General features: G+C 44.6%; 3 protein-coding genes across 4 annotated transcripts; 1 reads left to right on the top strand and 2 right to left on the bottom strand.

Moving 5' to 3' along the window:
- Positions 1-180: 180 nt before the first annotated feature.
- On the top strand, positions 181-10759 carry magu (SPARC related modular calcium binding-like protein magu). 2 transcript variants are annotated; one of them, XM_017232420.3, is made up of 11 exons: positions 181-197; positions 3519-3950; positions 8081-8240; positions 8297-8805; positions 8868-8982; positions 9070-9324; positions 9395-9486; positions 9560-9834; positions 9897-10031; positions 10097-10239; positions 10303-10759. In XM_017232420.3, the coding sequence occupies exons 2-11, from the start codon at positions 3876-3878 to the stop codon at positions 10365-10367; spliced, it is 1824 nt and encodes a 607-aa protein (XP_017087909.2). In that variant the 5' UTR covers positions 181-197; positions 3519-3875; the 3' UTR covers positions 10368-10759. The 2 variants fall into 2 exon arrangements, with proteins under 2 accessions (XP_017087909.2, XP_017087910.2); XM_017232421.3 differs by lacking the exons at positions 181-197; positions 9070-9324 and having other exon boundaries at positions 3339-3950.
- Positions 741-1136, bottom strand: Def (Defensin). Its single transcript, XM_017232422.3, has one exon. It carries the CDS (start codon positions 1096-1098, stop codon positions 814-816), a length of 285 nt encoding a protein of 94 aa, XP_017087911.2. The 5' UTR covers positions 1099-1136; the 3' UTR covers positions 741-813.
- Positions 10757-13580, bottom strand: PIG-N (Phosphatidylinositol glycan anchor biosynthesis class N). The gene is made up of 2 exons (XM_017232419.3): positions 12731-13580; positions 10757-12672 (listed from the first exon to the last, which is right to left on the bottom strand). The coding sequence occupies exons 1-2, from the start codon at positions 13512-13514 to the stop codon at positions 10814-10816; spliced, it is 2643 nt and encodes an 880-aa protein (XP_017087908.2). The 5' UTR covers positions 13515-13580; the 3' UTR covers positions 10757-10813.
- Between the last annotated feature and the right edge of the window lie 86 nt (positions 13581-13666).

The following is a 13666-nucleotide window of genomic DNA, read 5'->3' as shown; positions in this document are numbered from 1 at the left end:
CGTGCCACCGACTTGCATTTTAAAGAGACAGCTAACAAATCCCATTTTCTCATTGATGAAAAGCTTTTTTTTGCCAAAGCAGAGAGCGGCTGCACTGCCTCTTCCAATCGGAAACCCATGTAGGAATCGGGTAATGGATAACGGATACTACCATTGCGGTGCGCGGACGGATAAATAGTTTAGAAAAATCAGAATAGGTAGACATGGTTTTATGTTTAGTAAAAATTCACATATAAATCGATCGTGAAACTACTTGTACAAGGTTCGTTGGATTTTTGCTCCGCCATTAACCAGCAAAACGCAAATTAAACAATATTACAACAAAACACAAGTCGGTCGCCGTCCAACGTTAATTTCTACATACTCTTATTAACCATTTCGTCTCGCGAGATCGCCTGTAATTGGTGTTAATTAAGTGTCGTACTTCTACCTCTCTCTTTCCCCATCAGGGGTTCTCTTTCATTTGTTTGTTGGCAGTGTCGATCGTGTCTAGTAATTCTGTTTGCTCGGTAAAGTGACAAGAGAATATTATACTCGTGGATCGGTGATAATTTTTGTTTTTTTTTTGCAAAACCCTCAATAAACGGAAATGCAACAAAAATACCTCTGAACAAAAATAGTTCATTGTTAAGTGCCCTTTTTCGCTGACCCCCCTCTGAGCTCTGGAGCTCTGGAGATAACAGATAGAAGAATTTGTGAATGAATGAGGTTTTTTCATAGAACTTAGATCGATTTTAATAGATTTGTTTGTAACACGCAATATATATTTGCTCAATAAATTAAAAGTTAAATAATATCAACTCCTTATCGAAATCAGTGGCGGCATACGCAGACAGCCTTGTCGTTGCAGTATCCCCCCTTGTACTTCCGAGCAAGGCAGTGGGCGGCGCAGGCGGTGTGGTTCCAGTTCCACTTGGAGAGCAGATCACAGGTGGCTCTTTTTTGGCGACTGTGCTCCTGCACATCAGCATTCTCCGGCAGATCCTCCTCCAGGGTATGGACCTCCAAGACCTCCTTCTGGGACTTGTCGGCAACAGGCTGAGCCTGAACCACACAAGCCAGGACAAAAGCCAGAGCCAGGAAAATGATTACCTTCATGTTGGATTTGCAGTGGAGATACTGTTGTGGCTGATCGTGGTTTCGATGGGTATTTATACGGATCTGTCAGGGCAAACAATCCGCAGAGGGACTCCCACTAGGTGACTTACTTTGCCTTTGTGGCAATTCAATATGCATGGACACGCGTTAACTGGAGGGGATTTTTCTCATTGTGCTCTGCGGTATTGAAGTACTTCCTATTCGATGGAAATATATGTATTTCTTTTGAGATAAGCATAGGAAATAAATCCCCTCCTCTTACCTGTTATTTTCTTAAAAAACAACTACTTCCTGTAATCCCTTTTCCTATCTGCCAATTCTGCAAAAAATCCCCTCGAATATATATCCTAAAAAATCAATTTCCCGTTTGAATCTCCAAAATATTCGCTGATTTGATTATTGATTTCTGGCTAACTGCTGGGACGCATTGCCTGTCCAGATACTTAGATACTCCGATGGTCAGATACATAAACATACTGGCGACAATAAATAATTTCTACCGAAAAGTCTCTTCATAAAGCCAGGCAAATAAACAAACAAGAATCACACAATGATTAGTTGGGCATACAACCGAGTTATATCTGTATCTGCGATTGTTTACGTATGTGTATCTGTATCTTGTATCTGTATCTGTGTATCTGCATCTGCATCTGGTTCTGAACTCTGTTGGGCTGAGCCATACCGTACCATGCCATACCGATCGAATCCCACGACCGTGGCCGACCGAACCGTACCCTGGGCTCCTTATGGGCTGCCCAGCTAGATATCTGGCTATCTGGCTGTTGCCTGTTTACCTTTGTTATCGACCAGGCTGTCTTGTCTTGCATTTTGGCGTCATACTGTCTGCCAGTCCACGCCACTTGAGTTTACCCCGACCTCGCCCCCACTATCGCATCTCCAGGTGCAGGTCGTCTTCTTTTAGTCATGTCTACACTTGGGGAAAATCGTATACCTCCATAATAGCATATGTAAAAAAATTATATATTAAATAAAGCCCTAATTTCTCTCAGTGCACTTTTGATCGTCCAAAAAGACCACAAAACAGAGTGTGGCACATTCGGAAACAAAGCCAAGGCACTGGCGGGGTTTTAAGGTATGAGTGTGTATGTGGGAAAAGGGGATGGGGGGAGTACAGGGGAGTGAGAGAGGTGTACCTTCAGGGGTCCGTGGTCAAGGGGAGGGGGTGGCAGTTATCGCTGCCGTCAGACTGTCTGGCAGGTTTCACGCCACAACGCAGAGACCCAAGATCGGAGACCGGCAACAACCGGGCTCCTCTCGCTGTCCAGCGGCTCTATAAATCACAGGAGCTGGGCCCTCGACTGCTCACGTTTCGTTCCCTTGACCCCCCTCCCTCCGGCCGGTGTGCCAACCCCTCCCCCGCTGGCTGAGCAGCTGGTGCAACTGTTGGCCGCTTTGTTTTAGATGTTTTTGTTGGTGAGGCAACCTCTTGAGATGCACAAAGGAAGATAAATTTCACACGCACACACAAGTGCCTATCCACTAAGCCAGTGAGTTGGGTTTCTGATCGTTTTTTGTAACGATACAGTAAGCCCTAGATAAGAAGAATGTGGTGTCTTATTTTTTGCTTTTTTGAAAATTAAAATTTGTTTTTTTTTTTATTTGAAGAGTTTTTGTTATAGGAATGGAATGGTTATTGGGTATATTTTTAATGTTTTTTATTACAAAAATTTTTTTATTTTATTATTTTAAAAAAATTGTAGTACAAATACAGAATATCTGTAGTAGTATCTAAAATATGGTACCTTAAAGACCTGGTACTTGTCAGTTCGTTTGATTTCTTTTCACAAATATTATTATAATTTTGAATTAGTTTTGAAATGTAATTATGTCTTAATGTAGATACTTTAGGTCCCTACTATATATCATAAATTTTATATCTTTAAATCGTACCAAAATCGTAAAAATCTCTGAAAGTTAAATCCTTATAAAAATATATATCCTAATAAAAAGAAATTTCTATAATGCCACATAAGTATAACCTTTTTAGTTAGCTTTCACTGTATCGTACTGGCCGTGTCCAGTCTTTTGGAGTCCAAGTCCCAAAGATAAGATATTGGATGCGACACGCCAGACACTCTGGCGACAACCTCTTGTCCCTCCCACTCCCACTCCCCCGATTCTCATCATTCTCACCCGCCGCTGCAGCGTGCTTGGCTGGTTCACGCTCTCTCTCTCTATGTCTCTCTCCGGTCTTTTGGTCTCTCGGCCAGTTTTGGGCCACTCCAAGCCAAATCCCGTGTGGGCCACTCGAGCAGTCGAGTTCGGACTCGGCGTCGATCGGTTTAGTTTTCTTGCTTGGCCATATACGTTTTTTTTTGTGTATTTTTTCGGGGCGCTTTTCCAATCCAATCCAAACCAATCGCATCGAATCGGAAACTGCGGCAAAAAATCGCACACAGCCAGAGGCATTATATAAACACGATATCTGGTCTACGAAACACCTTAATGCAGACGCAACCTACCTATACCGGCTATAAATAGACCACGGGAATCGGTAAATAAATAAATCGAAAAGCGGCAAAGTAAATCGAAAAGTTCTGGGAATAAAATTAAATTGCGACTTTGCGAAAAAGTGTGTGTGTGTTTGCTGGCCAAATATACAATCGGCATGTATAATTGAAAAATTTGTCTATAATGCGAAAGGCGCAATTGCGGCTTTTGCTATAAAACTAAACAAAAAAAAAATAATAAACAATAACTTGATTATAAACGAAAAGAACAGTTAATAAAGGGAGAAAGGTGAAAAGAAAAGTGAAATGTCGTCGAAATGCATTTTATTTCTCACCTGGCTGTGGGTTATATTTGGGGCAGGAACAACGGAAGATCAAGCGGTGAGTATTTTTTTGAAATATTAAAAATATTAAAGTTGAATTAAAAGTATCGAAAAACCACATTATTTCATGTAATCCCTGAAAAGCTTTCGGCTCTCAAATCCCAAGAAAACACTTGAATATTCCAGGTATCAAAGGCAACCACCACACTCTTCTCGCCCAAAAAAAAAATCAGACAAAGGAGAAGCTGCGATTGTAGTCTTCTTCTTGTTAATACGATTCTTCGGCTTGTCCGCCGCCGTGCTGTCTGCCAAACTCTAAAAAGAGAGTCTGCCGGCAGCAGACCACCACCTCTCCCTCTTACCTGTTCTCCACCTTGATTTTTGTTTTTGTTTCATCTGACCGACAGAGTAACGTGTTCCTGCAGAAATGAATAAGAAGAAGAAGAAGAAGTGAAGAAGAAGGAGCTATAGTTGCTAGATGGGGCGAGGATGGGGAATGATGGGGAGGCGAACAAAAAAAAGGAGAACACAAAATGGTCACAAGTCAAAAGCGATTTCTTTTCCCTACCTTTGCTGCTCCTGCTTTTTTTTTTTGTGGTATTTTCATTTTTTTTTTATTATTTTTTTGCCAATGCTAAGCTGGCTGATGATGACAAAGTGTGAAAAAGTATTTAAAGTGCGGTTCTTGTTCTTTCGGCCCCCGTCCTCTTCACCCGCTTGGCAGCCTATCGCAGCCTCCGCCCTTCTCCGCTCCTTGCAGGGAGACCGTGAGAACTGTCAGTCAATAATTTTGACGTTATCTCGGTAACAATCCTTGAGCTGTCTCCGTTTATAATTTGTGACTCAAAAGGAGCGAACGAGAAGGTGCGATAAGGAGCTAAGGTGCGAGACAGGTAGAGGTTGTGGGGCGGTGGTAGCACAGGGTGCTCCAAGTTCATTGCTGCTCCAAGAAATTCAATACGATTTCCAGGCACGTTTTCGGGATAAAGCCCTATTTAAAACGCAGATAATCGATAGGGGATACGTCATATGCATTCCCAATTAGACATTCCCATATTCAGGGATGTAGTTTTAGTGAAATAAAAGGGGTTTCCCATTCCCAAAGCTTTAATATTGAAATTCCAAAAATAGAAAAATTTGGAAAATCTTTTGAAAAAGTTTTTAATTTTTCTTTAATGGACAAAAAAAATGGACAAAAAATCTGAAAAATATTTTGTCTCGGGGTTTTGATGCAGTATGATGAAGAATCGATCCACAAATCGTTTAAGGTACTCCGCTTGAGAATCGGATGAGAATTGAGGAAGATATAGCCATCACCGTGGGCCCTATAGGGGAAAACCCCATTTTCAAGGAATCCCATCACGAAAAATGAACAAAAAATCTGAAAAATATTTTGTCTCGGGATTTTGATGCAGAATGGTGGAGAATCGATCCACAAATCGTTTAAGGTACTCCGCTTGAGAATCGGATGAGAATTGGGAAAGATATAGCCATCACTGTGGGCCATATAGGGGAAAACCACATTTTCAAGGGATCCCATCAGGAAAAATGGACAAAAATTCTGAAAAATATTTTGTCTCGGGATTTTGATGCAGAATGGTGGAGAATCGATCCACAAATCGTTTAAGGTACTCCGCTTGAGAATCGGATGAGAATTGGGAAAGATATAGCCATCACTGTGGGCCATATAGGGGAAAACCACATTTTCAAGGGATCCCATCAGGAAAAATGGACAAAAATTCTGAAAAATATTTTGTCTCGGGATTTTGATGCAGAATGGTGGCGAATCGATCCACAAATCGTTTAAGGTACTCCGCTTCAGAATCGGATGAGAATTGAGGAAGATATAGCCATCACTGTGGGCCCTATAGGGGAAAACCCCATTTTCAAGGGATCCCATCAGGAAAAATGGACAAAAAATCTGAAAAATATTTTGTCTCAGGATTTTGACGCAGAATGGTGGAGAATCGATCCACAAATCGTTTAAGGTACTCCGCTTCAGAATCGGATGAGAATTGAGGAAGATATAGCCATCACTGTGGGCCCTATAGGGGAAAACCCCATTTTCAAGGGATCCCATCAGGAAAAATGGACAAAAAATCGGAAAAATATTTTGTCTCGGGATTTTGATGCAGAATGGTGGAGAATCGATCCACAAATCGTTTAAGGTACTCCGCTTGAGAATCGGATGAGAATTGAGGAAGATATAGCCATCACTGTGGGCCATATAGGGGAAAACCACATTTTCAAGGGATCCCATCAGGAAAATGGACAAAAAATCTGAAAAATATTTTGTCTCGGGATTTTGATGCAGAATGGTGGAGAATCGATCCACAAATCGTTTAAGGTACTCCGCTTGAGAATCGGATGAGAATTGGGAAAGATATAGCCATCACTGTGGGCCATATAGGGGAAAACCACATTTTCAAGGGATCCCATCAGGAAAATGGACAAAAAATCTGAAAAATATTTTGTCTCGGGATTTTGATGCAGAATGGTGGAGAATCGATCCACAAATCGTTTAAGGTACTCCGCTTGAGAATCGGATGAGAATTGAGGAAGATATAGCCATCACTGTGGGCCATATAGGGGAAAACCACATTTTCAAGGGATCCCATCAGGAAAATGGACAAAAAATCTGAAAAATATTTTGTCTCGGGATTTTGATGCAGAATGGTGGAGAATCGATCCACAAATCGTTTAAGGTACTCCGCTTGAGAATCGGATGAGAATTGGGAAAGATATAGCCATCACTGTGGGCCCTATAGGGGAATCCCCCATTTTCAAGGGATCCCATCAGGAAAAATGGACAAAAAATCTGAAAAATATTTTGTCTCAGGATTTTGATGCAGAATGGTGGAGAATCGATCCACAAATTGTTTAAGGTACTCCGCTTGAGAATCGGATGAGAATCGGGGAAGATATAGAATGGAAAATGTTCTGACAACTTAACCACATGCCCTACACCCCATTTCTGGGAACAGCCATCCGATCTGCCGATTGCAGCAATATCCATATGCCCCCTATAAGCTTTCGGTTTTTTTTTCAAATATATGTACATATATGCTTGTGGATTTTTATGTATTCTTGTCCGATATCTGTCTGCACCCAGTCGGGAGTCGAAAATCACCTGCACACTCCTATTTCCAGGCAGCGCGTGCTTTCTGGCCACAAAAAGCAATCGAATTGTTTACAGACATTCTACATTATTTGTTTTTTTATTTTTATAACTATATGGTATGTGTATACAATGTATGTACATACATATAAGCAAGAAGATAACACTGGGACAAGTATTATTTGTGCTTCTCATAATTGTATAACATATCTAACTGGCTTCTGGTATTTAATGTCTTTGGGCAGAGGGAAAGAATAGAATTACTTTACTTTACGGATTAGATCATTAGTTCTTTAAACTAGAAGCTATTATGTAGGATATGATCAATCTTATAAATACTTTATTATTATTTCGTACAACTGTAGCGAAAAACCACTCAAATACTTATGGTTTCTGCCAAAGTTCGTGTAGAGAGACCCCCTCCATTAGTATCCTCGTATCTTATCCAAAACATGTTTCAGTTATGAGACATTTAGATGTCTTGACGCATTTCACTTTTTAATAAAACACCAAAATCTAATTAATGTCCGATCAGCACGACAAATGACTATATCCGTGGGCTGGCACAGCAAATTGGCGACAAAAGGCGACATTGCATTGGAATGGAATGGTTAATCCCCACTGGTGGGGATCTGTGTGTGGTTAGAGATATAGACTTATATCTACGATTTACATGCACGAGTCCACACGCAACATATATATATGATTTTGTGGGTTAAACAAGAATTTTTGAACTCAGCAGCCAGCCAGATAGCCAGTTGGTCGACATGCCATAATTTTTGGTTCGAATTTTTGGGGGGGAATTGCGATGCCGATGCCAATCAAGTTATGGGCCTGACGACTTTGATTTTCATATTACCCGGGCAGAGTCGGGCCTGTCTATCTGGCCTGTCCGTCAGACATTGGCAACATATTCGTATTCCAGTCAGAGACCTGAGAGCCGAGACACTTGGCGACTCACAGACCTGGCCATAACTGCAGTAAATCATTTTACGGGGTGCGGTGCCCATTCTCCAGCCATATCTGCAACCCAGACTGATGCCTCCTTCTACTCCGTCTCCTCCTCGTAGATCAAGCTGCCCGCCTGCGTCGCCAAAGTGGGCGAGTGCGATGATAACGAGGGTGTCGTCTGCGGCACCGACGGCCAGACCTATCCCACCCGGTGCCACCTGCTGCGGGCCCAGTGCTGGGGTCAAGAGGTCAGCGTCAAGTATCTAGGATCCTGTAAAGGTTGGTAGTAAGGATTAAGCTTTACAAAGGTCCTCCTAACATCCTTCTCTTTCCAGGTTGCCTGGAGGCCTTGAAGTATGCTCGCCGGCAGAAGCTCCGCAACCCAAACTCCTTTGTCCCCAGGTGCCGGAAGGATGGCAACTATGCTGCCGTACAGTGCATGGGCAAGAACAACTGCTGGTGTGCCGACAGCATGGGCAGACCCATCAAGGATGACCAATCCACTCGCAACCGTCGGGGCAAGCCGCGTTGCCGGCTGAACAGCAAGTGGCGTCGTCTGGCCCTGCACCAGATGGGCTTCAAGTCGGACACCGCCGCAGCCGCCTCCAAGGGCAGCACGGAGGTGGGAACCGGCGGGGCTCAGCGGACATGCAACAAAACGGATCGTGCCACTTTCAACAGAAACTTGATGCGGATTTTTCGCAAGGAGGCAGTGAACTCGGGTCGTCCGCAATCCATGCCAGATGCCGCTGTCCTGGACTGGAAGTTCTCGAAGCTGGACTCGAATGGTAACCAACAACTGGACCGCCAGGAACTTCGTGATCTGAAAAAGATTATCAAGAGAGTGAGTTTAGTAGATATTAGGATGTAGGAGATCCTTGAATATTAATCCTTATTGGAACTTAGTCTGTCAAGCCACGAAGATGTGGACGAGCCTTTGGGAAATACTGTGATATCTTCAAGGACGATAACCTATCCCGACTGGAGTGGAGCACTTGTCTGGCCAACGATTCAATCAATCGTAAGTGGAACTGATAGCTTTAGGATTAGATTTGTGAGAAGCTAACAATATCATGCCATTATCTCTAACAATTCTCCTGCATCTCAGGTAGTGCCATCATGAACATGCTGGCGAGCAGTCCGCTTCCACAATCCACCCACTACCGCATTCATGGCAACCATCGGGATCATACAAACACCAATGTCATCAGCAATCCGCCCACATACTCCGAGGATGTGAGTGGTAGCGAAGAGCGCGAGGATAACTACGAGGACTCTGGCTATGTGGGCGAGGGCGAGGACGAGGATACCGATACAGCATTTCGATTACCAAACTCAAGCACTCTCATGCCGTCATTATATAGTATGTAGAAACTAACCGAAACTACCAAGGTCCTTAGATGTCCTTACTGATAATTAATTCATCCTTGTAGTGCTTAATTCCAAGACGGAAACCACCAGTCAGGATACGGAAAGTGAGCCCAATTGCTGGATGGATAAGGACGTGGCTTTGGAAGAACAAGCTGTAAGTTTCTTCCAGAAAAGAGTCTTCTAAAGACAAAGATCCTCACTTATTCCTCTAATCTCCTAACCCCCAGCGAGGTGGCAAGAGCCGTTTCTATGTCCCGGAGTGCATGCCGGATGGACGCTATCAACGCATCCAGTGCTACAGTTCCACGCCCTACTGCTGGTGCGTCAACGAGGACACTGGAAAGAGTATTTCCGGCACATTGGTGAAGAACACCCGACCGCAGTGCGAAGAGGAGGTGGTAGTGCGACCCATGAAGGGATGCACTGAACCGCGAAAGACGCAGTTCCTCAAGGATCTAAAGGCCTTCCTTAAAACAAGAATGTTGCCCAGCGGTACCACCTTGTAAGTACATATTTTAGAGATTATTAGAGTTTCAATGAATAAGTGTCCTCCTTATCCTGTAGCTCCAATGCCTCGACATGGAAATCGGAGGATGAGCAGATAGCCACTCTTAGCTTCGTCTATCTGGACCAGAACAAGAACAAACTCTGGGAGCGTCGCGAGTGGAAAGTCTTTCGAGATTTGGTCACTAGTGCCAGGTAAGCTTAGAGATCCTCCTGAAGCTCTCCCTCCTGATCCTCCTAATTTCCATTCCAATCCACAGCCACCTGCGCAGGTGTGGCAAGAAGATGCCCCGCTACTGCGACGCAAATGGGGACAAAAAGATCTCACTGGCCGAGTGGCTCAACTGTCTGGAATCGTCTCCGCGGTTGGAAAAGGCCACCACCGCCAAGCCGGCACAGTCAAGTGGGTGATTATCCCAAGTAGAGTGTGAAGATAGCCAGTTAATCTTTGTGGTTCTGTTTTCAGATGAGACGGTGGCCAGCTCGAAACTCACAGGATTAAATCCGGTGGAGCATTATCTGAAAGATTAGTTTATGGAGGACGGGAGGAGACCGTTTCCCCGATATGTGCTGCTGCTATTTGCTACTCATTAGATGTCGTTGTGCCATGACACACACAAAACATACACACACTACACCCCCAACCACACACATTAGGGTGGATCGATTTTCTTTTAAAATAATTTAAAAATGAATTAAAAAATGAGTTAAATAAGGGATTTCCTTAAAGAAAATATAGTTTCTTTTATAAAATTGTGATTGTAACCAACTTGAGGAGATACTAGAATACTTCTTGAAGGAAATCAATCCACCCTGATCGACACACACACATTCCTAGCATATAGATTCTACGATTTACATGTGTATGTTACTAATTATTAATTAGTGTTGTAAATATTATCTGACATAAATGTTTAAGCTTAGCTTATAGTTTCCTCTTTTTTTATTAATTTACAAATAATTTAAAAAATTTAATTCTAACGCAACTTGGACGCAATTCCCTCGCAGGGAATGAGGTGCAGTAGCAGCTTGGCCGCATAGGCAAGAAGGAGGAGTACCAGTGTGGTCACCTCCATGATGACAAAGTGGGATATGGAGGAGCCAATGTCCAGCCAGGAGCCTTGGTTGCGAACCAAAAACAGAAAGTTCAGGCCCATCACATCACAGATGATTAGCAGGCAGATGAAGATCTGCTGCTCGTGCTGGCGGACGAACTCGCTCTGGGCATAGACAACAGCCATTAGCACCACCACCGGCAGCAGCAGCTTCAGCAGCACCAGACCCATAATCACAAACGGAGCAAAGTGGCTGAGGAAGCACCTGGCAATGTTGGGATCGAAGGAGCTGACGGAGGCAATGTTTCCGGTTCCAAAGAACGAAAAGAATGTGTAGAGGAGCAGGCTGAACGCCAGGCGGAGCACAGAGTTGTCCTCCAGCGAGTTCTGGGCACTCAGCGAGAGTCCCAGCTCGATGATGAGCAGCTGGATGAAAATTGCTTCGTAGGATGTGCACAGGGTGGCATATAGTGAGCCCAAATTGAATCCGATCTGAGCCAGACGAGCCTCCAGTCGCGTCTCCTTGTTCAGCGCAATGGAGATGAAGGCATAGCCCAGGAACAGCCAGCTGGCAATCTGCAGGGGCACGGGTATGTTTATCATATTGGTGTGGAGATAGGCGCACACCATGGTGTTGACTAGGATCAAGGAGTTTAAATACTTTGTGTGGTTGCTGTAGTAGTTCCTTCTCTTCTCCGCTGACCACATCGCGTTGGCGAGTATCAGAATCACTCCAGCCAGCAAAAGGTATCGATTCTGGTAGCCAACAGGGATGGGGAGCAACGGAAAGCAGGCCAGCACCAATACCAGAGCTAGCCATGTGTAGAACTCCGTGGACTTCTTTGGAAAGTTGCTCCATCCATTGTAGCAGGCGAAGGCCACGTAGCCCAAAGATATCAGTCGCCGCTCAAAGAAGGTAAACACCATCAGTTCGGCACAACCGATGATAAGCAGAATCTGCCACTTTGTGGTCTGACCGGTTAGGGAACTATACACGTTCTGGCTGGCAGAGGTGGATCCTTTGGGACTTCCTGGCTGCAGAGCTTTCAACCAGACAGGCAGCGGTAACAGTAGATAAAAAGATATAGCTAGCGGAGCCCGCTGCACTATTAGGAACAGTACCAAGATGAGAAATGCGCTTCCCAGGCTCAGTCGCACCAACCGGCTGCTTCTATCCAGTGTCGCCTCCAATAAGCTAGCTCGATTGTTGGAAAGCAGTCGGTACAAGTAGAAGATCCATCCACAAAACGTCAAGGTGGTGCTCAGCAGAAGAACCCTGCGATAGTAGCCGTGGTAGTAATCGATGCCCTCCAAGGCCTCCCACATAACCAATTGGCTGGCGGCCAACGAGTCCAAAAATTGCCTCCGTTTGTGGAATGTGAGAAAGTTAGCTTTGTACCGTCCAATTGCCTGGGTAGAAAGAGCCCGGAACTCGGGTAATATCTTCGAAAAGAGTCCTTTCATGTGCTGCTGCTGGAGTTTCGTGTACTGTTCCAGGAGCTGGAGAGCATTGACGTGGGCAGCCGTGGCCTCGTATTCCGAGCTGACGTTCATGAAGCCAACGGGCAGCATACCAAAGTTGTTCATTGGTGGTGGAACGCCAAGCAAGGAGGACATAAGAGGCGTGAGCTGGGCCTGCTCCACCTCATGCAGGGGCATTGGTTTGTCTCCTTCGTTGTAATTGAAACGCCGACCAGGATGGGGGGCTACCCGAGAAACCCCGGCGCCCCACAGCATAAATGGGGTGTCTGTTTCGTGCGGCGTACCAGCGCCATGGGAGCCTGAAAGCGTAATATACACGTACTTAAAAGTAATCCACTAAGATATTGGAATACATACCAGAGTCGGTCATTCCATGATCAGAAGTCAGTAAATAGGTGGTTCGCTTATCAGGAAACACCTTCTCGAACTCTTGATAAATGTCGTAAATGCCACGCTCAGTCTTTTCCACATTCTGGAGGAACTTCGGTGTCCCAGGTTTGTGGACGTGTCCGGCCGTATCCAGTCCCAGAAGATGAAGAAAAAATATCACAGGTTTGACACTTTGTAAGACTTTTCCTTTTCTTTCCAACAGAAGTTGAACTTTTTTGAGGACCCAATCGTCTAGCTGGTAGGTTTCGTATCCAGGCGAGAAGTCCAGATGCTGGGTGTAAGCTCGAAAGTGCTTATTCTTGCCGTTGGACAGTCCTTCAAACACGTCAATGATGTCCCCGGCTCCCCAAGAGTAGGCATACTCAACTCGATGGAAGATCGTATCAAAATCGACGGGATTCTTCTTCCAGCCGCGCAGCACCGCCGAAGGATCTTCATAAAGTCCGGCCAGGAGGGCTATGTGTCCGGGGCGTGATTCTGTGGGCACATGGGTTCGGGATACTCCAACCAAGCCCTCACGCGTAAAGATCTCCCGCAAGTGCGGTACATTAGCGCAGTTGTTTTCGAAAAATGAGTCGGCGCGGAATCCATCCGTTACGATGAGCACAAGACGTTTCGCCGGAGCTTCCAGCCCGTACGACAAAAGCTCCTTCTGCGGCTTCAGGCCCGTGATCACCGGCGAGCGGAAGTAAATCACAAATATGGAGCCCAGGAGCAGTACGTGTACCACCAAAGCGTACACAATCCACATCTCGGCTCCCAGTTTGATTTTCAAATGCCGAACAGCTGTTTATGGAATGAGTAACGCCTCGCCTGCTGATATCATTTATTGGAAAGTAACTGGAAGTGATAACAGAAGTTATCGGTAAATCTTATCGCGGTTTCTTAAATAAATGAGAAGAT

This window comes from Drosophila bipectinata, chromosome 2R (genome assembly GCF_030179905.1).
Source record: "Drosophila bipectinata strain 14024-0381.07 chromosome 2R, DbipHiC1v2, whole genome shotgun sequence".
Classification (NCBI taxonomy): domain Eukaryota; kingdom Metazoa; phylum Arthropoda; class Insecta; order Diptera; family Drosophilidae; genus Drosophila; species Drosophila bipectinata.
This window is presented reverse-complemented; position numbering and strand designations above follow the sequence as displayed.

Excerpts from the sequence above, each read along its gene's own strand:
- Def (XM_017232422.3), bottom strand. The coding sequence starts at position 1,098 with ATGAAGGTAATCATTTTCCTGGCTCTGGCTTTTGTCCTGGCTTGTGTG.
- PIG-N (XM_017232419.3), bottom strand. The coding sequence starts at position 13,514 with ATGTGGATTGTGTACGCTTTGGTGGTACACGTACTGCTCCTGGGCTCC. Across the intron at positions 12,673-12,730 it reads TCATGGAATGACCGACTCTG|GCTCCCATGGCGCTGGTACG; the intron begins GTATGTATTCCA and ends TTACGCTTTCAG.
- magu (XM_017232420.3), top strand. The coding sequence starts at position 3,876 with ATGTCGTCGAAATGCATTTTATTTCTCACCTGGCTGTGGGTTATATTT. Across the intron at positions 3,951-8,080 it reads GAACAACGGAAGATCAAGCG|ATCAAGCTGCCCGCCTGCGT; the intron begins GTGAGTATTTTT and ends TCCTCCTCGTAG. Across the intron at positions 9,325-9,394 it reads TCTCATGCCGTCATTATATA|TGCTTAATTCCAAGACGGAA; the intron begins GTATGTAGAAAC and ends TCATCCTTGTAG.